The sequence below is a fragment of the Pseudochaenichthys georgianus genome, chromosome 6 (genome assembly GCF_902827115.2).
Source record: "Pseudochaenichthys georgianus chromosome 6, fPseGeo1.2, whole genome shotgun sequence".
NCBI lineage: Eukaryota > Metazoa > Chordata > Actinopteri > Perciformes > Channichthyidae > Pseudochaenichthys > Pseudochaenichthys georgianus.
In genome coordinates, this window is record NC_047508.1 from 40,905,100 (window position 1) to 40,930,655 (window position 25,556).

Genomic DNA, 25,556 nt, shown 5'->3' on the forward strand with positions numbered 1-25,556 from the left:
TGGCTAGGATAACTGAGGGATAGTTTCTTTTAATCCAATGCCAAAAAGACAGATTGTTGTCCTCTATTCAAATTGGAGAGGCTGCGGTCACTGTGAAGAGTAAGTTAGCCTGAATTCAGCGTACCTTATATGTTATACCACCGGGGCATTCACTATTTATAAACACAATTTACTCGTTACACAGGCAATACAAGTATACAATAACTTGCATTTAATAAATTACTTAAAAGCTGCAATCCTGCGAGAGATTTAATGTCTGTTGTCCTTGCTCCATTTGATAGGGAATGTTTCAACCTTCTTGATAAATAACAAAGGGCATGTTTCTTATAAGAGGATAGTATTCCCCCAGGCTGCATCTACACCTTAATTAGATATGCAGTCGTAAAAAAACATGTGAATATTACAATTAATAATGTATGGCTTTGGCTTTTGGCTACAGTAAGATCTGAGTCAGGGTTGCTCTCGCTGCAAGTTTCAAGGAACTGCAAATGTCAGTTGTGTTTTTTTTTACCCATTTAAATTTGAAATATACGCTGTACTTTCTACTTTTATTCATAAACATTTTAAACAGTGAAACAAAACATATTCAAGACAGAGAAACAATATTTTTGATTGAGGGTCATGTATGTGTTGTTTTTGCCTTTAAGGTATTCAAACCAATAATCGTGTACGATGGCCGACAGGTGCACACACTTCCAGTAGGAGAAACATTGTGAACATATACAACATGTGCCAAAGCGTTTTGTATAGCATTTCTTTTATAGCGCAGCGGTTCCCAACCTGCGGGCCGCGGCCCCCTAGTGGTCCGCGAAGGCATTGCAAGTGGGCCGCCAAATAATTTGCAAAACATTATGATTTGTGTGGAAACATTTCAAAATTAAGATTTCCTTTTTTTTCTTGATCCTCCTTAGCAACAGTCATTACAGTCCTTGACAGCGGTCTGTACAACTGGATTACCAACGTGTCACATGTTCGGAATTGACCAATCAGAATCGAGTATTCAACTAAACCGTGTAATCAAAATGTTTGTTTGTTATTGATGGCCAGCTTCTTTTCTAATTAAAATAAAAAGTAGAATTTTGTTTAGCCTCCGTATTGTTTATGGTTGAATGTGGGGCGCACATTTTTTTTAGAATCCTAAGTGGGCGCTGAGTTTAAAAAAGTTGGGAACCGCTGATAGTGCTTGAAGTAACACTGTGCATGTTTTGTTTGCACACGTTGTTGAATGTTTTCAAAATGCTGCTTATGTGTCAGAAAGTCGGTGAAGATGCTTCTTCATCTGCACGTGTTTTGGCCTATTTGTGTTCTTTATTTAAATCGTTTTTGAAACTGCAGCGCATTTCTCCTAATGGAAGTGTCCATTGTGTTTGTACCTGTTGGTCACCGTCACAATATGTTATGCTCCATACACACAATGCACCACAAAGTCGGCATTCATTCAATCTAATTTAATTTCGAATACAATATATACAGTACAACATTTGAAATGATACGTGTAAAAAAATATATGTCATCTTACAATACAGTACCATTTAGAGAACGATGGAAAGTAAAACAGACACGGAAACAACATCGTAACACACTCGCTGCACTTAACAATACACAGCACATGTGAACTCCGACCAGTTGTAAGGTAGTATTGGTACGCGTCTACAAACCCAGTACAATTTAATTAGAAGAATCTGGACAATAATTCATTGACATCCTGACCTAAAAAAGCAGTTGTTTTATCCACTGAAAGATTTTTGTTCATGCACTTTGTACATGCTCCACTGGAAGACAGCTCACATTTCATATAACTCCAACCACATGTCATATTCACATTCATCATTTGCTTGTAACTTGTGGGGGATCGGACACTTAGAGCCAATATAATTAAACAAACTTAGACATGTACAACCCTGTTCCCTTTTTTCTCACAGAGATCTAACTACTGTAGTGTTTGATTGTTGACAAATGTACAGCGAGGATGGCCATTTATTAGCGGTAGGTAATCAAGAGAGGGACGTACATCCTTCAGTATTAAGTGAAACAACTGATCCTGTGCACACTGTTCCCTCAAGGCCCCAGTATGGATTGTGGTTTCAAAACATGCTGCCAATAGCAAAGAGTGCTGTGCGCTGCAGTTTGCTGACATCCAGTTGAGGAATTTATGCAGATTCTGTTGTGATCCCAGGATGTAAATCTGTCCATAAATCTGCTTGTGTTGGCTGCCATCTTGTTTCACATAAAGAACAGACAGCAATTTCTCCTCGAAAACTACCAGCTTGTTTGGACACGAGCCCTCTCAAAGCCATCCGTCACACTTGTGAAGCAGCTAAATGCCCTGCGGTGACATTGTGTGTTTATAGCTCATAAGCAGGTAATACTAGGCTAAATTGGCACCATGGTGTGCGTCGTAAAGAATAACACAGCACATTGTAGATTGTGTTTCCGAGCGTCATCCATTCAAACAACATCCCCCTCCAAGGAGCTGATCCATGCAGGTCACGGAACCATTCACCAAAATGAATAGCGACTTTCCAAGGGAAATGCTGAGGGAAAACAATAAGTTATATTGTGGTGTTGGTGGTGGGAATTCTAATTTCATTTCAGATAGCACATGGGGGATTCGCTGAGGAAGGATTTTGAGGTGGCGGTACAAGCCAATCTGCACAAGGTCTTGATCTGTGACACTGAACAACACCTTGAGGGAAAACACGGAGCAGGTGGCTATCGCTACAGGAAAGCTGAACAAAGCGTCATTAAACTGTCGCTGCATGCTTAATGACGCTCTGCTTCCACCTCATGTTCTTTAAAAAACGTCAGTGTTGTGTCATTGACCTCTTTATTGCGTTGGCTTCTCGATGGCATTCAAAAGTAGAATCCGTCACTGATAGGTCAAATAAACATGGGACTGAATCGCTCCGAGGCTCACTGAGATGATGAGTTAAAGGTGGGGTAGGTAAGTTTGAGAAACCGGCTCGAGATCGCTAGAATTTGAAAATACACAACCGGAGAACATCTGCCACTTCCTCACAGAGCCCCTCCTCCAACACACACGAACGCGCACATGACCAATGAGGGCACGAGATAAGATTGTGCCCCGATGGAAGGCTGACAGGCAGGCAGGTAGGTTGTACTTTTTACAGTATTACGGCTTCTACAGATGACATTTTTTTATGTATTTTTTGTCAAAGCACTTATATTGCTCGAGGCACGGGCCGAGGAGGTGGAGTTGCAGCAATCTTTGACTCAAGTTTACTTATAAATACTAAACCAAAATTAAATTATACCTCCTTTGAAAGCCTCGTTTTTAGTCTTACGCATCCGACCTGGAAAACTTTGCAGCCAATCTTAGTTTCTGAAATGTACCTACCCCACATTTAACACGTGCAGCGTTAATTCTCATTGGCTGTCTTACAACGTAAAGCAAGGTGGAAAACTCGTAAAGGATCTTCAAAGGAAAAGCAAGTTTCCCTAAAGCAGTGGACTGCATGAAGCGAGAGCAAAGATCACAGAGGCAACGATGTCGGAGCAGAAACATTGGAGTCGTGAGAGCGCAGCATCGGGGAAAGAGCGAATTGAGATCCGATAGCTTCAGGGGAGATGTTGTTTTGCTGGTGTTGAGAGTGAGGCAAACACAGACCAATTTACTGGGGGGAAATTGTGCTGTGTTGAAAAAAACGAGAGACCTAAGAGCAGACCTTGCCCATTCTTCAGTGTGCAATCTAATCTCAGCTCTTGGAGAAGACGGGAGAAAACAAACATTGTTCTCCCGTCAGCAGCCCTGACAGAACACACTGTACAGCGCCTGGAAAGAGCTCGGCCCACTCACACATGCTCACACACAGCGAGAAGATGGTTAGAACCAGGAGAGAATATTTGAAACTGAATAAAAGTTAGTGTGACATGAGGAATATTAAAGGCAACACTGACCTCTGCTACTTCCCTGGGAAATAATTAAGGGCCAAATGGGGACATTCTCAGGGAAAAGATCCTGGAGCTACACTTGCAGGCTTAGTATCAGTCAAAGACACAATAGCTTTAATTGGATGGAATTTTCAAGGAGAACAAGTGTCTGAAAATAATTTAGATACACTTCATATTAACTATCCTTTGTGTTCTACGGCTTTCAATTGTAATAAAATTAACACAACGGAATAAAATCAGTAGGCTCAGGCAAATGTGTCTTCATTCCTCACTTGAAGCACCTTTCTGAACAGCCTTCAAAAACATTCATAAATGATTGCTTCAATGCACTCTACTAATGACTTACACATATGTCATCGAGGGCTGGGCGATATCGTTGAAAGAAAACCCATGATATTGACATGTGGATACTGATGTATCATTATTTAAAATGACAAAAGTCACATTAAATGCAAGGAAACCTTTTTTAACTGTTATGTATTTAAATGTAGTTTAGAAGAATTGGAGGAAAGGGCTAACCCTAACCCAGGGGTGTCAAACTCAATTTCACCACGGGCCACATCAGCATTATGGTTGCACTTAAAGGGCCGGTTGTAACTTTAAGACTATATAAAAATGCATATATAAATATGTTATATATATATAAAATAATGTTATTGCCTCTGCATTGGATTATTATCGGACAGGGTAATAACTTCATAATTAACTACGTCTGAAAGCAGAAGTCTAGGGGAAATAATTGCAAGTCTCTTCAGTGAGCATGTCACAAAATGATTTAAAAAGAAAAACAGTGAAATCTTGAAATAAAAAAAAGTCTAATTCTGAGAAAAAAGTCAAATGAGAGATGCATTGTGGGACATGTAGTTTGTGTGCTTCTGTAAATCAGCCTGTAACCGTTCTTTGCAAGCTCTTGTGGGGCCGCATAAAATGAAGTCGCGGGCTGGATTTGGCCCCCGGGCCTTGAGTTTGAAACCCCTGCCCTAACCCCTTCCCTGGTGATTACATTCTCTACAACTCCCATGAAAAGACAAAAAAGGCAATGTCTTTCTGCATCTTTCTGTACTCGGGAGGCGCGTGGCGCAGTGGGTTGTGCGTTGGTGTTCGGGTCAGGGGGGCACAGGTTCAAACCCCACTGCAGTCAGCATGTCGTTGTGTCCCTGGGACACTTCACCCCAAATTGCTCCTGTGGGGATTGTCCACAGTATTGAGTATGTAAGTCGCTTTGGATAAAAGCGTCTAACAATTGACATGTAAGGTAATGTAATGTATCTTATTGACTTTCTACCCTGCATATGGACCTCAGCCCGAGCTCCTTTGTTCCTACTGAAAACATAAATCTTTAAAAACAATGTTCAGCTGTGGATTATTACACGTTTGGTGCTCTAGTGAGTGTTTACAGCAGCAGGACGGTGTAAGAGGGATTGACTCCAAATGAACTACAGTGCCCAAGTTTATTGTAATGAAGTACTGTAACATGCCATCCAATGAAACAGTATGGCTCACTGACTTTAATAGTTTTTCGAAAACAAAGGAGCTCTATGGCACAGAGCAATACGATATATCCAACTTTAGACGAGGGAGATACTTCTGAGTGATGAACTAATTGTTGGATTTGGTCTTTTCACTGGATTTGTACAGAAGAAAGTTACGTTTGATCGATATCATATCCCTTAAAGTTGGTCAAACACACCCCTGAATTATCGCCCGGCCGTATGTTTAACAAGGCTATCAAAATCCGAAACATTTAAGAAAACATACGTTCATGAATACTCTGAGGTCGGCTGGACAGTCCTGACTGGGAAGATACTCCACTAAGATAACAACTTGCAGGTATAAAAAACTATAGTGATTTGCAATCAAAAGGAGTACAGTCCTTATTGGCTGGGGGGTTGTGTAGTCCATAAACTTATACTTCTAATAATGAGCCACTCTTTCTGACTGGCTGTCACCACAATACGAACACACTCAATGTCAAAGGCAATTTTGTGGTCTACGTCTTGAACCTCAATGTTGCCATTTTTAAACTCCCCCAATGTGATATAAGAGGAACACTGTTTCCCTTTTTTAGTTCCTACTAGTTTCTCTCCTACCTCCAGCGCTCCGTGGTGGAGAATGTCATTTTGACGGTCATCAGAACCAGTGACAATCTTGATTTTACTAATTTTGGTAGATTTATTAAAGACTATGACAAATAAGTCTCCTGTGGAAGGAGGCTTCCCCCAGAAGTACTCGTCCACAGTGCTGTAAGCCTTGGTGGCGTCGTAGTTCTCAAAGACGTTGATGTTCGTGTAAAGGCTGGCAGGAGGGTTGTCAGGAATGTCTATGGAGTCTTCCTCGAAGTCGTCGTCCTTCAGCTTGTTCTCCGCTCCCTTGTAGGAGGAGTAGTAGCCCATGTGCTGGAACAGCGAGGGCTTGAAGCGGATCACGTCCTTCTGGGCCAGCAGACCCCTGAAGTGGATGAGCAGCCAGTCGCAGGGCATCTCCTGGTAGAACATGAGCAGGAAGTGAGCCAGGCGGGGCAGGTCTCTGGAGTGGTACAGCTTCCCGATGTAGCCCAGCTTGGAGAACTCCAGCATCACCCAGTAGGACCCTTCTCTGGAGGTGATCACCTTCTTCAGCCCCGTCAGGAAGTTCCTGGAGCAGCGCACGTCGTCCTCCAGCATCATGTAGAAGTGAGACAGGTTGGTGCAGAAGTTGAGGAGGAAGGCGTAGTCCACGTTCTGCTTGGAGCGGAACCGGACGCGGTCCTCCGGGTCGTTGTAGTTCCTCTTCAGCCCGTCCAGAGAGGGGTAGTACTCCTCCGGGGCCTGGATCACCAGCAGGCGTCCCGCTATGATGTGGTGAGCAAACTTCCTGGTGATCTCCTGCACCAGGTTCTCACACCAGGCCAGGTCAAAGTCTGCCAGGTGGACCACCACCACGATCTCTTTCAGCTCCTCGTAGCTGGACTGATCGAAGATGGATTTGATCGTCTCCAGGAGGTAGTTTCCTCTCTTTCTTTTGACTGATGACAGTCCAATGGTGAGATACTCTGCGAACAAAAAGGATGTATGATGTAAACAGAGGTTCTTTCAAATCCTTTAGCCAAATCAAGGGTCCTTCATAGTCCAACACAGAGAAGCCCATTCACTAACGAAGACTGTAACAAGTCATTCAAAGTTATTATGTTAACACATGTTTCTCAATTAGAAATATTCATTCCTGTGATATCGTTATAGCCAGTGATAGGTTTCTTTTCTCGTGCATTAAACATTAAATTAGAGCTTTGTTCTCAAGGTAACACTTCAAGAACTAAATCATGGTACACTTGAACAGAGGGGTGCGTAGTGTTTAATTTCAAGGTAAAAAGGTCTCTGTGGAGCACTTCTATTTTATTGCAATGCTTTAAAACCCACGACACAGATTTGTAACTTTGAGTTCTTCTCCGCTCCTGTTCACAACCACTGTATGACTCCCCAAAGATAATGAAAACAGTCAATGTAAATGTCTTTTTAAACAAACACTAAACGTACTCTTGCGGTTCAACGGCGTGCCGGCGAGATAACGATACGTGACATTAATGCTTCCAGAGAAATTACTCAGGTCTCTGAAGGTGTGCACGTATCGCGCTGAGCTCGACGGGTGGACGGATGTTTCCCTGAGCTGCCTCTTATCTCCTTCCTGGAACACAGCATGGAAAACATTACATTGCATTATTAACAAAGGAGAATAAGCAAACATGTTCAAACGGTCATTACGAGAAGAAAGGGACAGGGAAGTCGACTTGAACATTACAATTTCTCCCGTGAATAATTCAAATGGGTGGATTTTCTTAAACTTGTCTCCAACATCCTGTACAAACTTGAGACAATATGTGTTTAGACGTTGCGGAGCGAACCCTGGATGTTTGGAGACTCTCACAACCCCCTTCGGCAGTTTGCAGAGCCGAGTAGACGGACTCGAGAAGAGCACCAGAGTGCTGAAGATGTGAACTACTTCTTAATAATTTAAATAACAAACACAGCTAATGTACTGCGATCACAACATTTCGATGGCATCATGAATAAGAAATATATCGCGGGATGATTTCGACTTGGGTCCACGTTAAGAACATTTTAAACTAGCTTCTATTAAAACAAGCATTTACAAAAGGGACAACATGGGTAAACAAACACAAGGACACAGTGAGCATGTTTGGTTAGATGTGTTCTTCCGACATTAAGAAGGAATACAATACTAAGTTCATTTGGGAAATGCTTGCTAAAGACTCACCAGCACGTAGCCATCTTCAATGTAGAGGTTGAGGAAGAGGAGGAAGGTGATGAGGAAGCCGAGGAAGGGGATGGTGGAGCGTTTCCTCAGACACCTCATCTTGTCCAGGGACTTCCACACCAGCTTCATGATGAACACGCTCTCACTGGGATCTGCGTGAGAAGCACACGAGAACAACACGTTACCAACACTTACTTTGAATGTTAGCTTGAAACGCGGCTAGCCGATTGCCTTTGTTATCAAGCATCAACACAGGGGTGTCCAAACTACGGCCTGGGGGCCAAATGCGGCCCGAGGGCAATTTGAGCCATTGTAGCAAATAAAAAAAATGGAGTATGGACCACAGATGAAATGTGTGCTTGTCTTGTACTTCTTAAAATATAGATGAAAAAAGATATTGCGCAGTATTCAGTCACTTAAAGTTGAAATCTAAGATAAGAAAAAAGTCCAATAACTTATTTTGAAATAAACCCTTCCTATTTCTCCTTATTATAAGCAGAGGCTTCTGTTTGAAGGAATGAGCTGCTAATGAAACCCTCTGGAGAGCTGTGTGGGCTGTTGTCTTTCTCAAAGCATATTCAACTATTAAGCATCATTGACCTACATTTGATTTATTTTGCTGACTTATACATTAACTTACGAGGCGATATACCTCTCGTGAGCGGCCCAGCCCTTCGTATATTTTTCTGTATGCGGCCCTCGGTGGACAAAGTGTGGACACGCCTGCATCAACAGATTGTGGGAGGATTCATTTTAGGACCATACGGCCATGTATGAAGTGATTGGGATATGGGAGGTGTTTGGCGCAGTGGGTTGTGCGTTGGTTTTCGGATCAGGGGGTCACAGGTTCAAACCCCACTGCAGTCAGCATGTCGTTGTGTCCCTGGGCAAGACACCCACATTGGTCCTGTGCCCACAGTACTGAGTATGTAAGTCGCTTTGGATAAAAGCGATAAGAGATAACATGTCATGTGATTATCTTCCACGAGCATGCTAATTATTTTTCTACGGACTTGTAATGGTAAGGCAAGGCAAGGCAAGTTTATTTATAGAGCACTTTTCAACACAAGGCAATTCAAAGTGCTTTACAAAAAAAAAAAAAAATGAAAGACATTAAGCATTAAAAAAGAAAAGCTAATCAAATAAACATTAAGAAAAAAATACATGGATAAAAGTTACAGTGCAGTCTAAAATATAAATAGTTCAATTAAACATTAAAAGGAAAAGTACATGGATAAAAGTTACAGTGCAGTTTAAGATATGAATAGTTCAAATAAAAGCAGCGACAAAAAGAAAAGTCTTCAGCCTGGATTTAAAAGTAGTCAGAGTTGCAGCGGACCTGCAGGTTTCTGGGAGTTTGTTCCAGATATTTGGAGCATGATAACTGAACGCTGCTTCTCCATGTTTAGCTCTGACTCTGGGGACAGAAAGCTGACCAGTCCCCGAAGACCTGAGAGATCTGGATGGTTCATAGTTTAGCAGGAGGTCAGAAATGTATTTTGGGCCTAAACCATTCAGTGCTTTATAAACCAGCAGCAGTATTTTGAAATCTATTCTTTGACACACAGGAAGCCAGTGTAAAGACTTCAGAGCAGGAGTGATGTGATCCACTTTCTTAGTGTCAGTGAGGACTCGAGCAGCGGCGTTCTGAATCAGCTGCAGCTTTCTAATAGATTTTTTAGTGAGACCTGTGAAGACACCATTGCAGTAGTCGAGTCTACTGAAGATAAAGGCATGGACAAGTTTTTCCAAATCCTGCTGTGACATTAGTCTTTTAATCCTAGATATGTTCTTTAGGTGATAGTAGGCTGATTTAGTAACTGTTTTAATGTGACTGTTGAAACTCAGGTCAGAGTCCATGACCAGGGTTTCCGTTAGCCGGTAATTACCGGTTTTTAGCTGGTAAAATTTATAAAAAACCGGTAAATTCAAAACCTGACGGTCAAAATGTCTGGTAATAATTTGGGAGGCTCCGATCGATCGGCCGCCGGTCATTATCGGCCGATATTCACTCTTAATAGTTTGATCGGTGCTCTCTATAAAGGCCGATCAGGAGAGCTGGATCTGATCCATATGGACATGAACGCGAGTGAAGTGTAACCGGACGCGAGAGAGAGATCAGATCAGCTGCTGAGTCTGACCGAGACACGCAGCTCTGCATAATCACCTGAAGCCCCGCCCTCTGTTTAGCGGGCTGCAGGAGCTGCATGAGAAACTGACGTGCTGTCAGGAGAGAGAGGGAGGGAGAGGGGAAAAGAGAGGATCCGTTTCTCCCGTGTTATTATTCAAAGTTGATGTAAACTTCTGAATAATGTACGTTATCTACTACAAGTAGTTTGTTTGAATGTAATAATTATGTTGTTTGTTGTTTGTGGAATCATTTATTGAAAAATGAATCTGAATTTTTCGATCTGTTACGATTATAAACTGAAGCAATATAAAAATGAGCCCGTGAACTGAGTTTTAAACTGAAGCATATCTGCTCATAGTCCGGTAATTACCTGCTAACGGAAACTCTGCTACACAACTCTTATTATTATTATTGAAATATGACCGGTAAGTTTCAAATTAGTCCGGTAAAATAAATTCTGCCCGGACATTTGACCGGCGAGAAAAAATCCTAGCGGAAACCCTGTCCATGACTACGCCTAGATTTCTGGCTTTATCTGTTGGTTTGAACATTGCACACTGAAGCTCAGCGCTAACTTTTAAACGTTCTGCCTTGGCTCCAAAAACCATTACCTCAGTTTTATCTTTGTTTAATTGGAGAAAGTTCTGACACATCCAGTCATTGATTTGTTCAATGCACTCACTCAGTGTTTGAATTGGAGCATAGTCTCCTGGTGAAATTGTTACGTAAATTTGTGTGTCATCTGCATAGTAACTTATTTTGTTGTTGTTCTTCATTATCTGAGCCAGTGGTAGCATGTAGATGTTAAAGAGAAGAGGCCCCAAGATGGAGCCTTGAGGAACCCCACATGTCATATTTGTCAACTCAGATGTGTATTTACCTATAGAAACAAAGTTGTTTCTGTCCTTTAAGTAGGATTTAAACCAATTTAGAACTGTTTCCGAAAGTCCCACCCAGTTTTCCAGTCGGTCCAGTAATATGCTGTGGTCAACAGTGCCGGCAATGGTGCCGAATAGAGATTTTTTTGTTATCCTTTTCATGGAGAGAGGTGGACCAAATCCGCTGTTTGGCTGATTGATTCAAATCACTTACTGTATGAGGAAAGCAAAGGGCACTGCAAGACATCGAGGATATTGACTGGCAAAACAATGGATTACTGATGAAAATCAAAAGTTACAAGGCCAATAATAATGAAAAATATCAACCATAGAACAAATCCCTAGCCGGCTGATGAAGGGTGATTACGTTCTCTATGCAACTGGCTTTCTTTTCTTTGTTGTGAAATTGTTACTTGTTTTTGTTACACGCCACCATTACTCAAGAGAAAAGCCAATTTTCTATTTCATTTCAGCTCACTTTATTTCAGACTTGTGGTCCGTAGAAGAAAACAAAAAGATATAAAAGGAAAACTGTGAGAAGAAAGAGACAAAATGGAGTATAACAATGATTATTAATTCATCTTTTGTGTTTTTGCTTGATAAAGCAATGATTCAGTTTCTCTACTAGTGCAGAACTTTGATGTGGGGAATAAATCCCTTCTGGTTTCAAGGTCCTTCAAAGCTTTGATGACAAAAAAACTTGAAATTTGAATAAAGCTTTCTTGTAAACAACTCTTTGATGCCGCCTTGATCAATTGGAAAGACGCCCAATATAACGCAATATATTGCAACCTATTTACATACTATTTTGAGAATAAGTGTCCGACTTATGCTGATATGTAGTTGTAAGTACGTATAGATAGATATATGCTCTTGCTCCTATCTCATAGGTACATTATATGGAGGGAAAACAATAAAGCTACATACATTGAATTGATGCATATCACTTTATCTTGTCATTCAATTACTCATGAAGTGTTTCTCTGTCCCCAACAGAGATAACATAGAAGAAAATCACTATGTCTTCAGGTGCTGAGAGCTAAATGCATATATATCAGGGGGCTTATAAGCAAAGCTATAACATATACAGCTTTGAGGTAGAACATAATTATGTATCAGCCTCGGATTGACTCCTCACAGCAACTGTACAGCTGAGAGTGACTGAAGGAGAACAAGCGGCAGAAGTAAAAGCCTACAGATGTAACAATGGCGTTGCTCTTTTCTTTGCCAGCAATTAGGCATCAGCATGCGCTTTTGTTCCACCGCTGCAAAACCCCAGAGGTGCCTAATAGAATACAAACTACCTCTAAGCTCAGTTCAATGACCACACACACATCGATCACTCGCGCCAGGAGTCAGCCTCACCTGGGATTCGGCTAGTCAATACCTCTTTGTGCACACCAGCAATTATGCGTCATGTAAAAGAAAATATTTCTGACTATACAATTACAACATGAGCATTAGTACATACAGTACATGTACACATCTGCTTTAGATGTGAACTATTTAAAGGTGGGGTAGGTACGTTTGAGAAACCGGCTCGAGATCGCTCGAATTTGAAAATACACAACCGGAGAAAATCTGCCACTTCCTCACAGAGCCCCTCCCCCAACACACACAAACGCGCACATGACCAATGAGGGCACGAGATAAGTGTTTGCCCCGATGGAAGGCTGACAGGCAGGTAGGCCATCCGATCGGTTGTACTTTTTACAGTATTACGGCTTCTACAGATGACATGTTTTTATGGATTTTTTGTCAAAGCACTTCAGATATTCATTGCTATCGGGATGTTTAGAGCATTCCATGGAATATAACAAAAAGTGTATCTCGAGCCGGTTTCTGAAACTTACCTACCCCACCTTTAATGGCTTCGGTTGTATCGTAAAGTCCAACAAATGGTATCGTAAAGTCGTGAACATGATGTCTTATATTCGTTCAATATTCTCGACATTCAATGTTGGCAAGACACAAATCAACAATGTAATTAAATCAAGAATATAGTACACAAAACCACAATATTGCAGCTAAGTAATACTACCAGTTTAGATGTTGGATGGCTGACCAGAACATTTTAGATACTGCCCGTTGCCCCCAGAGGCTTCATCGTTTTTTGTACCAATAGTCAATGGGTTCCGAGTTTGCCCTCCGTCTAACAATAACACTTCTTCGGATTAAACAGTTTGACGGTTTGAGGGATCGACCACAACCTGTTCATTCAAACTTGTGTGACTCTAAATCTTCTATAAGATGACACAAGCTGACGTTCTCGAAATAAAAACATAAGAATCAGAACATTTATCTATTCGAGTGTTTTTTATCGCTACCAATATATCCAATCTTTCTTTCTTTGTGAGCTTTGTTAACGTTGTGTTGCCAACAGTGTGTCCGTGCAGACGGAATGTCCTGATTACTGAGTACAGGCTACAGCAGAACATGTGGCGTCGTCTCCATTATATGTGTGGCGTGTCTACAGTGCAGTGTTCGGCTGGAGAACGCTGAGTGCAGCATGACGATGAGAAGAATCATTAGAGGCACTTTGCTGCAATCAGCTGATGGTTCAAGAACAAGAGTCCTCCTGACACCAGGGCTCAGGTAACGCCCGCTTCTCACGCCTGCCTCACTTCCTTTGGTGAGAACTCAGCAGCGGCTCTTTCCTTTTGCACAAACATAAGCTATGTTGAGACTCCTGACCTAGAAAAGAAACACTAAATGGTTTTCTTTGTGAGAACCACGGGAGAGCTACAATTTAACTACTTTCCTACTTCATGTAAGAGGGGTGTCGGTCACTCAAATTTGAGTTGTGGGTGTCTATTCTGGGGATACAAGACAAAGCAAGGTGCCTTTCTTATTTTCAATAATTCAGTATGGGCTCAGAGCGGGAAGAGGATGAGATGCTCGTCCTGCCAAAGGCACAGCTGGGAAACATGCTCGCTTCTCATACCCTAGATTTAACTGTGACTGAGATGCATGACAGAACACCGAAAACATCGTCATCCCTATTTCCAGTCTACTGTATCTTTTTGGAATGTGCTAGATGACGGTATGGATCCACAGATGTACTGTATGTGTTGTTGTGTTCGTTTTTGTGGCATGGATCCCTAGCAGTGAAATGGACTAAGTGTGTTTTAATGGGTGTGTCATCCTGGCAGTCACACACTCCCGTCAGATGTCCCCAGCATCATTCCAGCAGGCTGGGGGCTGTTAAATACCCATTATGCACTGTGTGTGTGAACTGGACCAAATAAACCACACCGCTGCCTCTCTGCTCGCTTACACCCAGCAACACGCTGGGCACTTAACTCGCATCAGCTGTCCGTCCCAAACTCCTCTTGAAAACCGTGCTCTCAGTAAGGGGTTAAATCCCCTCAGATTGACACAAAGGGAGCTCGGTGGAAACAAAACGGCGACAAAGGCAAAGAGTAGTAGCTGTAAGGACCTCGGAAATGTAATTACATTTTCATTCAGAATCAGAATCAGAAAAGAAACAGGTTTGTTGCCAGGTAGGTTCACGCATACAAGGAATTTGCCTTGATGTCATGGTGCAGACATAACATATGAAACAAGAAATCTAATATAAAACAAAAAATCTTTAAGGACACCGTAATAAAATATAGATAAATAGCAATAAAATAAAGCAGTAATTTACATGGATATAGCATGCTATGAATGAATGAATTCATTCATGTGACTTAAAGGTGGGGTAGGTAAGTTTGAGAAACCGGCTCGAGATACACTTTTTGTTATATTCCATGGAATGCTCTTAACATCCGATAGCAATGAATATCTGAAGTGCTTTGACAAAAAATCCATAAAAAATGTCATCTGTAGAAGCCGTGGCGCTGTACAAAGCACGACCAATCATCTGAGCCGGCCCGGCTAAAGTAACTGGATGGCCTACCTGCCTGTCAGCCTTCCATCGGGGCACAAACTTATCTCGTGCCCTCATTGGTCATGTGCGCGTTCGTGTGTGTTGGAGGAGGGGCTCTGTGAGGAAGTGGCAGATTTGTTCAGGCTGTGTATTTTCAAATTCTAGCGCACTCCAGCTGGTTTCTCCAAAATTACCTACCCCACCTTTAAAGTTGAAATCCATCAATATTTCTTATCTATTTAATTTTGGTATATGTCCTTTGTATCTTGTATATGTCCTTTGTACAACCTGCTTGGAGCCAGAAATGTCTTGGATTGTTACTACAGTTGCTCCTGGAAGAGAAAAGGCAGAACATACGCCCCGAGAGCCTCGAGAAATCCTCTAAGGAAACTATCACCTGGTTCTAACAAACCATCACTTGTGCCTTGGGGTTTGAAAATGGCTCTCAGCTGGAAATCTTCTACCCATCAATACTTGACGTCACGGAGGGTTATTGTGTTGCTGTGCAGAAAGAGAAGTACACTAGGGAGTGGAAGCGAGAAACAAGGGAACTGGACAATTACGTGAAGAGCTGTGTGTCGACTATACATGTAACAAAGGAAAAATGGGTGCCATTGAATTCAGGAATTGGATTTTTATTTTTTGGAAAACACATGTACAGTACAGTACAGTAACCATGCATATCGTACAGAAGTCATATGAAATGGCTTCAATTAATGGTAATCAACAAAAAGAAACAATATGTTTTATATTAAAATGTCTTCCCAGAGCTCAAATGAGTGTCTTAAATGCGCTTGTTTTTGCTGGCCCATTAGGGCAACACCAAAATACATTTATGAAAAAACTGCAAAATCCCACATTTGATGAATAGTACATAATCGACTCATCATGTAATTGTTTCAACACAAGACACAGTAAAGTATATAGGCTATCTATAGGTCCTACTTTATATAAAGTAGGACCTAGTTTTCTCTCTGCAATATTTCATTTTTTCTGCGTTCCAGAAGTACCTTGGCAAGCTGGATTCATCCTCAACGTCCTCCATGCCTCTCTGGCAGCTCGTATGCGATGACTGATCCAGGAATTGTCTTCTTTCCCCCTGCTACACACCCCCTCTCTAATGGTGAAATCTGACAGAGGCAGACTTCAAATGGAAAACAAGGAGCTCTCCAGCGAGGAGAAGGCAATTATGGTCTGGCCTGATGTGCAACCTAATGCCAAGAATTCTATATCACGACTAAAACATAAAAAAAAACCAAACAAAGGGCGTACCATCCCCTTTCCATTTGTAATGGCTTGATTGCTGCCGAGCTGACGCGATCCTCCTGCATGCCAACAATACCAATATTTGTTTTCAAGTGTTTTGAAAGGGGAGCGAGGAGCAGAGAAAATGGAGAAAGGGTAAGGATGGAGCACGGTCGCACTGACATGCATCAGACATGAGTCGACTTCCACAGTCATTTCACATCCCATCTTCTCAAGGTTGCTCCTTTTTAAAAGATATTTTCACAAGGATGCCTCGGAGAAAAATATAATCAGAAGAATTCTGAATAGATTGCGTTGAGATAAATGTCTGTATACAGTACAGTCGTAATTAATTTATTCATTTGAGCAGAGAAAGGCAGAATAATGAAGAAAATATTTGAAATGGGAAAGTTCTCCTTTGGGAGTCTAAGGCACACAATCGAGTCCCTCCACGTGTTATTCAGAAATCAAAATAACCTCTTAACAAACACTTTTCTTGCCTTCTTGAATCAACTCTCAACTTTCCATTTGGGACACAGCGTTTTCAAAATGTGAAGCTGCGTTCTTGTAATGGGAAAACCTAGATGGGAAACTCATTGAGAATAAGAAAAGGGGAAAAGATGAATAAAATGGGTAGCAGAAAGCAATTGTCCCTAATTTCATCATGTTATCTGTTTTACATTATTTCCCCTGGGTCTCCTGCACCTTGCAGATATACAGCTCTGCACACATAATCAATTAAGCCTGCAGATTTGCAGGGATTCAGCAGTTGCTTTGTGTCAGGCCTTTAGCCACTTTCAATGGATTTTCCGTTTCGATAAAAAGCCTAGAGTAACAAAGGCTTTTGTTGATAACAAAATGGAGGCGCAGAGCTGAATAATAAATCCCTTTATTATGAAATGGCTGTTTTGTTAATAATTCAAATTGGTCAAACAGTTCACCAATTACTAAATTCTAACAGCGTGCCAGACAAAGGAATCTATCATCTCCAAAGACTTAGCAACCCTTGTCAGACATCCACGCCCCGTATAGAAACATGAACATGATCTTAATTATGGGGATGGAATGGGGGATTGTCAGTGGGGGTGTTATCAACATACTGTGTGGTAAATTAAAGCCTGAAAGCTGTGTTACTAGGGGTCCACCATGTCATTCCCATCAGCCATGTGTCACAACAGCCAATCATGGTTGAGGTGGGATCTCGTCTCTACAAAAGTAGTCTTCATATTATTTGAGGCAACACAAACTCTTATTTTGCTCACTTTCTTGCGTGTAATCTGTCAAGTGGTTTTTCTGATTATTAAATAGTCCCCAGACCTGGCGTGCTTTACCGATCCCAGCTGCATCAAACTTCAGAGGACATCAGAACAGATGTTCACCTCGTCAACAGCAGCAGCACCTCCCCTATCGCCAGAGATGGCAAAGGTACACCGATCCTTTACTCAAGTAGAAGTACAGATACTCGTGTTTACAAATACTCTGGTAAAAGTAGAAGTACTGACTAAACTTCTTTACTCAAGTAAAAGTAAGGAAGTATGGGCTTTGAAATGTACTTAAGTAAAAAGTACCCATAGCTCCCAGCTGTTTTAAAGAGTCCCTGACCTCCCTTTATATTAATAGAACAATAATGTCATTGTTAGTTAATGAATGTTTCCATGCTGAACAACGGCAACATGACAACGTTTCCATTGGTCCCTCTTCTTTAGGGAAGACCAGAGGCCTGTACTACGAAGCCGGATTGTCGCTTAGCCGGCTAACTTCAGGGAAAACTCTGGGTTTCCGGTCCTACGACGCTGGTTCTCTTCTTAGCGGGCTAGATCTCCATGGTAACTTATGCTGAACGGCTAGCCTGGTCCGGAGCAGGTTAGGTTCCAGGACAAGAGCTCAATCAGAGCTCAGTGTGCGGAGTTTAAAGCGATCAAGTCATATTACAGGAGAAAGGAAAAACTGTTTAAACTGCCATTGCAGGAAAGACGGCCGGGAAAAATCACAGACTGTGTGAACGTGAACATTAATAGAATATCGCCTCCCATGTTCAGAGCAATCTGGCTGTTATAACATTAGCGTTAAGAAAGCTTACTTAAATATCTGCCTCAACATAAGTAACCGGATCAGAGTAACACATTACGTACAGTCTGCGGCACTGTGAGGGCAGACGTCGATGTGTATCATTCATATCACATCATATCACTTCACAATGTATCATATATCTCCTTATCTGAGTCAGCTGATCCGTATCTGGCTGTGCAACACTCACAGTGTCACATACTGTATGCAGAAGTATTATTTTAAGCAACACATGAAGTTGACGAAACACTCGAGTCAAATGTAATTGAAGTCAGATCGTGTTTTAGTGATATCATAAACCTCTGTGGCTTTGATCCTGGATCCAGTGTTTAAGTCATGGATGTTTAAAGTTTAACTTTAATATTATAGTTTTATTTTCATTCAGGAAGTATGACGCTGCGCTGTCAGTACGCTTCTCCATGTTTGTGATTGGTCAAATGTTGCTAACCCCGCCCCTTTTATGTGAACGTGCACCTAACTAGATAGGGCAAAGCTGGCTTGAGTTACCGAGTTGATAACCAGCCTCGTAGGACCGCTTAGCGAGAGCACGTATGTTTTGGATTGGGTAAGCCGGGTAACTCAAACATATCCAGGTTATCTTGAACCGGCTTCGTAGTACAGGCCTCAGGAAATGATGGATACATGGATCGTGTTGAAATCAATATGAAAATGTAAGAAGTAGAAAATACAGGTATTTGTGTTAAAAATGTAAGAGGTCAAAATACCACAGATACCACAAAAATGCACTTAAGTACAGTAACGAAGTATTTGTACTCCACTACTTCCCACCTCTGCCGATCCCAGCTGCGTCAAACTTCGGAGAACAGGCGAGGATCAGAACAGATGTACACCTCGTCAACAGCAGCACCCCCCTCCCCTATCGCCTCTCCTGTCACCGCTGTCAGCAGCTTGAGCTCGCTCACTCTAATGGGAGGAGGAGGAGGTGTGGTGGAGGTTGCGGTATAAGGGAGAGTGTGTCTTTGTCTGTGTGTGTGTGTGTGTGTGTGAGAGATGCAATCCCAACAGACAACCTGTCCAAGTGCGCCACCCTCCCCCAGCCACCGCCAACTGCCACCACTGCGACCCTCAAGGGGAAAATAAGCAGTCCAGTGACACATCCAGCACATCCAGCTGTTCTCCCAGAAGGCCTTGCAGCATAAAAGAAACCCCAAATGGTCTCAACCTGTCAGGCTCTACAATACATGATACAAGAATATTTCCAAGCACCGCCAAACTGCCTTTTCTGTCCTGCATCCTTGCCTTTTCTAAGCCCGGGACATTGCATTGTTCTCCTTCCAGCATGTGTTGGAGATATCAACAAAGCTTTTCAATTCATCAACATTAGGGCTTGTTTTTTTCAGAGCAGCAAAGGCACAGGTGTAAGCTGGAGTAGACTCTCTTGAAACACTGAGCAAGTGCCACCCGTTGATGCTACCTTCATAGCAATCAAGCATCAACACATTCAAACGGCTGAGGCCCTTTTCTGTTCGTGGTACACTCGCCTAGATCTTCCAGCCTGGGCCATAATTAAAACGAGATTGTAAAGAGCTTCCTCAGACAGTTCCAACTTTGTTCCCCTATTTGATATCTACTTACTTGTCTGGCAAAGAAAAGGAACGTTTCTCATCTCATTTATAGCTATGAATGGACTCGTGCCATCGCTCGACAGCCAATCCTTAATGATATCAGTGATATTAAAGCTGTGACTGCGCTTATCATGAAACACCAATGAGAGAAATCAAAGGGCATACTATGCTGAGGATGTGGCGGTACACACAGCACTCGCTTCATCAAAGACATCCATGTGGTTGCCGACAGGTATTAACAAAAATGTGTCAAAACACATGCAAGTGAAGACACATCTTCACCGACTTCACGAAACATGTGTAGCGTTCAGTAAAAGTGCTGCACAATGCACACGTTTATCAATGTTTTCTAGATGCTTTGTACTTGTGGTTATGTTTCTTGATTTGCATGTGTGTTTTATATCTTAAGCTGCAGCGTTACTCCGAATGGAAATGTTTTGGGACACTGTAGCGCGTTTGCACCTGTCGGCCACCGTAGCTCTGGCTGTCGGCCTCTTGATGGAAACAGTCACTGACAGTCTCGATGTGAAAGAGAGGCTACTTAAGTATTCAGAGAGTTATCTGGATGTTTAAGTGTAAGGTTAAAGGGAAAAACTAAAGCCTTTCAACATTCTGACTGCGGTGCGCATAATAAGGATGTGCGGTTTGAGAAATGTATCATACGTGGCCGAGCTTCTCCACGGCCCTTCTAAGCAGTTAGCCCTTTGACCCAGATTAGCACTCTGCCAGGGGGCACTTGGGAGGGACGGCAATGGAGGCTGCTTATTTCCACTAGAAAACACACTTGACATGTGTACAGCCCCTATACACAGGCGTATGGTCTTCTTCTCCATCGCTTGTGTGAGGTGGTAAAGCTGCGGCCGGGGATATACATTAATACCTACATCTGAGCCACAAGATGATTAGTATTTGAATATTGTGAAGTACTCTCTAGGGCAGAAAAGATATTCAATTAGTTCTTTGTTTTATCTCATTCGGCTAATAGACTGCGTGTCTGCCCGACTTCAAACTCCCTGGCTGCCCTCGGTGCCTGACGTCATGTGTCATAAACATACGCTGCTGCTCCCCCGAGGCCAAAAGCACAGACCCGCTTGAATTAGCAGACAACAGCCTGTCATCGGTCTACTCTACACACAAACTGGTAAGGGCAGGGAGAAGATGACACAAAAAGAAGGGGGAAAAGGCCATTGAAGAAAAGGCTGGAAAGAAATCCCCTCTCTCTCTCCTTCTCTCTCTGTGTCTCCATTTGTGAGAAGGGAAAAAGGGAAGAGGAGACTTGGCTCTGCCTTGCAAGCACTTAAAAAACCAAGGTCACCTCCTGGTCAAATCTGTGAAATGAGAAAATGGCTAAAGGGGCAAGAGGCCGGTGGCAGATAACATGAGAATGCACTATCTCCTCTATACACATTTAGTGAGGGAGAGGAAGGGGCACTGGCAGGCTTTTCAAAAGGCTCCGTTTTGAGGTGAGGACTGGAGACACAATAAGATGGCCCAGTTTCACCCAGTATGACAGCACATACATTGAAGTGCTCTTAGGGAATTAGCTTTTTGGTCAAGCAGAGCGTGGACGGCCATAGAGCTGAATGGGAAATCTCCCAACCAGGTATAACAGCGGCTGAAAATACTGAGGTACATTTAAAGGTTAAGCTTCCATTTTAGTCAGAAAACTTTGGGGTAATTAGGAAAATGCACTCTTAAAATTGCTGTAACACAATGTACCAAAAACCTGTGATTTGGATAAACTGCTGCTCGATGTCCGTGTTTAATAGTGTTACTCAGCCATTTCCACAACGTGTAAATTAATAGTTCAACATAGGGCTGTACCCGAATATCCGAATATCTGAATATTCGTTCGTTGGAGTACTATTCGGTTTTCAATTTCGTTATTCGGATATTCGTGTTTTTTGAAAACTCCAATATCAAGGTAAGAGCTTGTGCCTCTTCGGGGGTGCTAACACTTAACCATAAACCTTATTGTTTACTTTCTCCGTCTTTATTTGTAGATATGACTTTTTCTCCGTTAATCTCCGTCACTTTGTTTCCATAGCAACAACAACTTCATGTCAACAGCGCTAACTCTCCTTCAAAATAAAAGCATGTTCCATACAAATAGGACCATGCGATATATATATATAACATCAGCAGGAGAGGACTCTTTAAGTAGAGACACTACATACTGACTATACACCTGAACATCAGCAGGAGAGGACTCTTTAAAGTAGAGACACTACATACTGATATACACCTGAACATCAGCAGGAGAGGACTCTTTAAAGTAGAGACACTACCTACTGATATACACCTGAACATCAGCAGGAGAGGACTCTTTAAAGTAGAGACACTACATACTGATATACACCCTGAACATCAGCAGGAGAGGACTCTTTAAAGTAGAGACACTAAATACTGATATACACCTGAACATCAGCAGGAGAGGACTCTTTAAAGTAGAGACACTCCATACTGATATACACCTGAACATCAGCAGGAGAGGACTCTTTGAAGTAGAGACACTACATACTGATATACACCTGAACATCAGCAGGAGAGGACTCTTTAAAGTAGAGACACTACATACTGATATACACCTGAACATCAGCAGGAGAGGACTCTTTAAAGTAGATACACTACATACTGATATACACCTGAACATCAGCAGGAGAGGACTCTTTAAAGTAGAGACACGACATACTGATATACACCTGAACATCAACAGGAGAGGACTCTTTAAAGTAGAGACACTACATACTGATATACACCTGAACATCAGCAGGAGAGAACTCTTTAAAGTAGAGACACTTTAGGGCTCCTTTAAACAAAATGATTGCATGATTAGTTTGTAAACCCTTAAGCTCACTTTGGTCTATAGCAAAATCAGCAATCATGCCCTAAGCGAAAAAAGGTAGTTCAGATAAATAGCTTGAACATCCTTTATTTTAGCTTTAGTAGAAAATAGTAATATCATTGTATGAATTCTTGAGGCAAACATTCATGCATTGTGCAAGTGGATCGTCTTTAAAGTTCAACTCAAGATACAAGTAATCTTTAAAGTTTTACATTTCAAAACAACCTTCACAATCCCAGAGATCACAAATGATTTCCTCCCAAATGCAGGAGAATGAGCAACAATGAGAACACGAGATGTAGCACACAATACCTCAGAGGAGAAGCGCATGTTTCCTGCCGTTCTTCTGGAGGCGTCTCTTTGCCGAGACATCGACTACCTATCCCAGCACTAGACTGATGGGAGACTTTGGAGGATGCAGGGATATAGAATACTCTCCCAAGTCTCAAGCATGAATATTTGATGGGGGATGTGTGACGGCCGATCGCCCCTGACTGGGCAGCCCTCAGCCTCGCATCCAAACGTGGATGAAAAATCCCTTCAAAAGATACCACTGTAATGCATGCTTGGAAGATTAGCTCGGCTGCTGGGACTGCATTAGGATTCAAAATCTGCTACGAACATCATCTTTAAAATGTTAGATTTTCAACAAATTGATAAAGTGCAGACTTGTTTTTCCTTACATCTCACCTTCCTGTGTGTTGTGTCTGACCGCCCATGACTCTCCAACAGCACATGGACTATATTAATTAGCTATTCTGGGAATTAAGCCTCTTCTTATTCACCCTTAACGACCCTGTTTGTGCCACAGCAGCATTACAGTGTTCAGCAACTTCCTCCGGTCATTGCTCAGACCTTCAGTTTTCCATCAGCAGCCCATTATTTTATAACCTTGTTTATGCAAAGCTCTGAGGTAGTTCTGATGCGATAAATTAGCTCCCAGGTTCTCATAAAAATGCAACGCACCCCTTTAATGATGCTGCAATTGAGCAGCTTCACTGTAGTTCAATTATAATGTTATTTTTTTTTTGTCTCGACAAGAAATAAGAAACAATCAAAACCGTTCAAAGCACCTGTTTAAGAATATTGTTGAAGTACTTTTATCAATCATCAATTCTATCAAACCCCTACAGATGCATTGTGGAGTTGTTGTGCTATGGGGCAGGACAAGCCTAACCCTTGCCAAAGCAACAGTAAAGACTATGGGGAAAATCCCTCGTTCATTGGTCAGAGTTTTCCATCAATCATCCTAACATCATTTGGGAAGAACACTGAGGTATTTGGATCAGAGGTTCTCATTAAAATGCTACTACAATTTAACACCCCTCTAATTGTGCTGGAATTGAATATCTTATTGTAATTCAGTAAATTAATTCTACCGCCAAAAAATAGAGAGGGGTGTTATGAACCGAGACACAGGACGCAGGACCCAAAAGCAGGACTCGGAGACTGTTGTCCAAAAATAGAATGTTCTTTAATCACAAAAACTAAATTGTACTTTCAAAAAATAGAAAGTAGTTAAACAGCCAAAATTAAGTTGTACAGCAACACAAAAACTCACTTGGCAAAAGGTCTAAATCTCAAGGTGTACGTATCAGGAGTCAAAAGGCCTAGGTGCTCACGACATGAAACATAACGAACTGACAAAGGAACAAAGAAACGCCAGGGCTATATATAGGTGAGGGGGATGGGCACAGGTGAAAACAATCAGGGCAGGGCCAAGCAATCTCACGGGCGGGAAACACACAAAGGCAGGAACTGTGGGATCTGGAATGACAGGAAAGATTACTTTCAAAATAAAAACAGGAAGTGACAAGATCAAAACACAAAACTAGAGTAAAGACATAACTAACCCTAACATATCTGTCGAGTCACAACAAGAGGCGAAGTCTCTCCCTTTCCGGTGGACCTCCATGGGACCTTATTTCGGAAAAAGTCAACGGAGAGAGATTATCTTTCGATCCCGTTTGAATTGTGCCACGAATTACACATATGTTGTTTGTCAATTTAAAAGATAATTTTACAAGTCAAATAAATAAAAATGTGTTGTAAAAATGCGAAGTAACACTTTTTGGTGTGAAACGCTGAATGAACTACATCTCCCATCTCGCACCACACACCAAGACGGCCGTCACGTTGGCACGTTTCACTTCTTTCTTTCAGAACGAGGCGGAAAGTATCAAACGAGGTGAACATCTCTACAGGTCTGGGCGTGTTGAGAGCTGTGCATACACACAAGGGGAGTTAGTCGGCTCCGTGAGAGCCAGCATGCGGGACCGGGACTCTGGGATTTGTAGTCTTTCTAGTTGCGTATTTTTCATAGTCTTATATTTCAACAGTTTTACGACAAACCGTGACTTTTTTGACTTGGAAATGATTTTTTGAATTGACAAACATCATCTGTGTAATTCGTGGCACAATTCAAACGGGATCGAAAAATAATCTTTCTCTCCATTGACTTCAATACATAATTCTTCTGAAATAAGGTCCCTTGGGTGGGAAGTAGATGGGCGGGACTTCGCCTCTCTATAAGAAAATGTGAAAGTATCAAAACTACATGGTGTTGAATTTCTGATCCAAAGAACAATAACCTGGTAAAGAATGATATCGTTGAGTAACTTGTCAATCATCATCTCTATCAACCCCTGCAGATGTATTATAGAAATATTGTGCTATGGGACAGGAGAAGCCTAACCCTAACCCTAACACGTGGCAAAGCAACATTAAAGACTATGGAGCAAATCCCTCCGTTCATTGGTCAGAATATGAG

The 25,556-nt window shown here is 41.9% G+C and overlaps 1 protein-coding gene across 3 annotated transcripts in view; it reads right to left on the reverse strand.

The window, feature by feature from the left end:
• Positions 1-606: 606 nt before the first annotated feature.
• The window catches only part of mgat4c (mgat4 family member C), a 174,866-nt gene continuing 149,916 nt past the window's right edge, over positions 607-25,556 (reverse strand). For all 3 annotated transcript variants that reach the window (XM_034085982.2, XM_034085979.2, XM_034085980.2), the window contains 3 exons: positions 8,164-8,315; positions 7,425-7,572; positions 607-6,943 (listed from right to left, as the gene is read on the reverse strand). In XM_034085982.2, the coding sequence (XP_033941873.1) occupies positions 5,787-6,943; positions 7,425-7,572; positions 8,164-8,292 (1,434 nt within the window). In that variant the 5' untranslated portion in view covers positions 8,293-8,315 and the 3' untranslated portion in view covers positions 607-5,786. The remainder of the gene's footprint in view (positions 6,944-7,424; positions 7,573-8,163; positions 8,316-25,556) is intronic.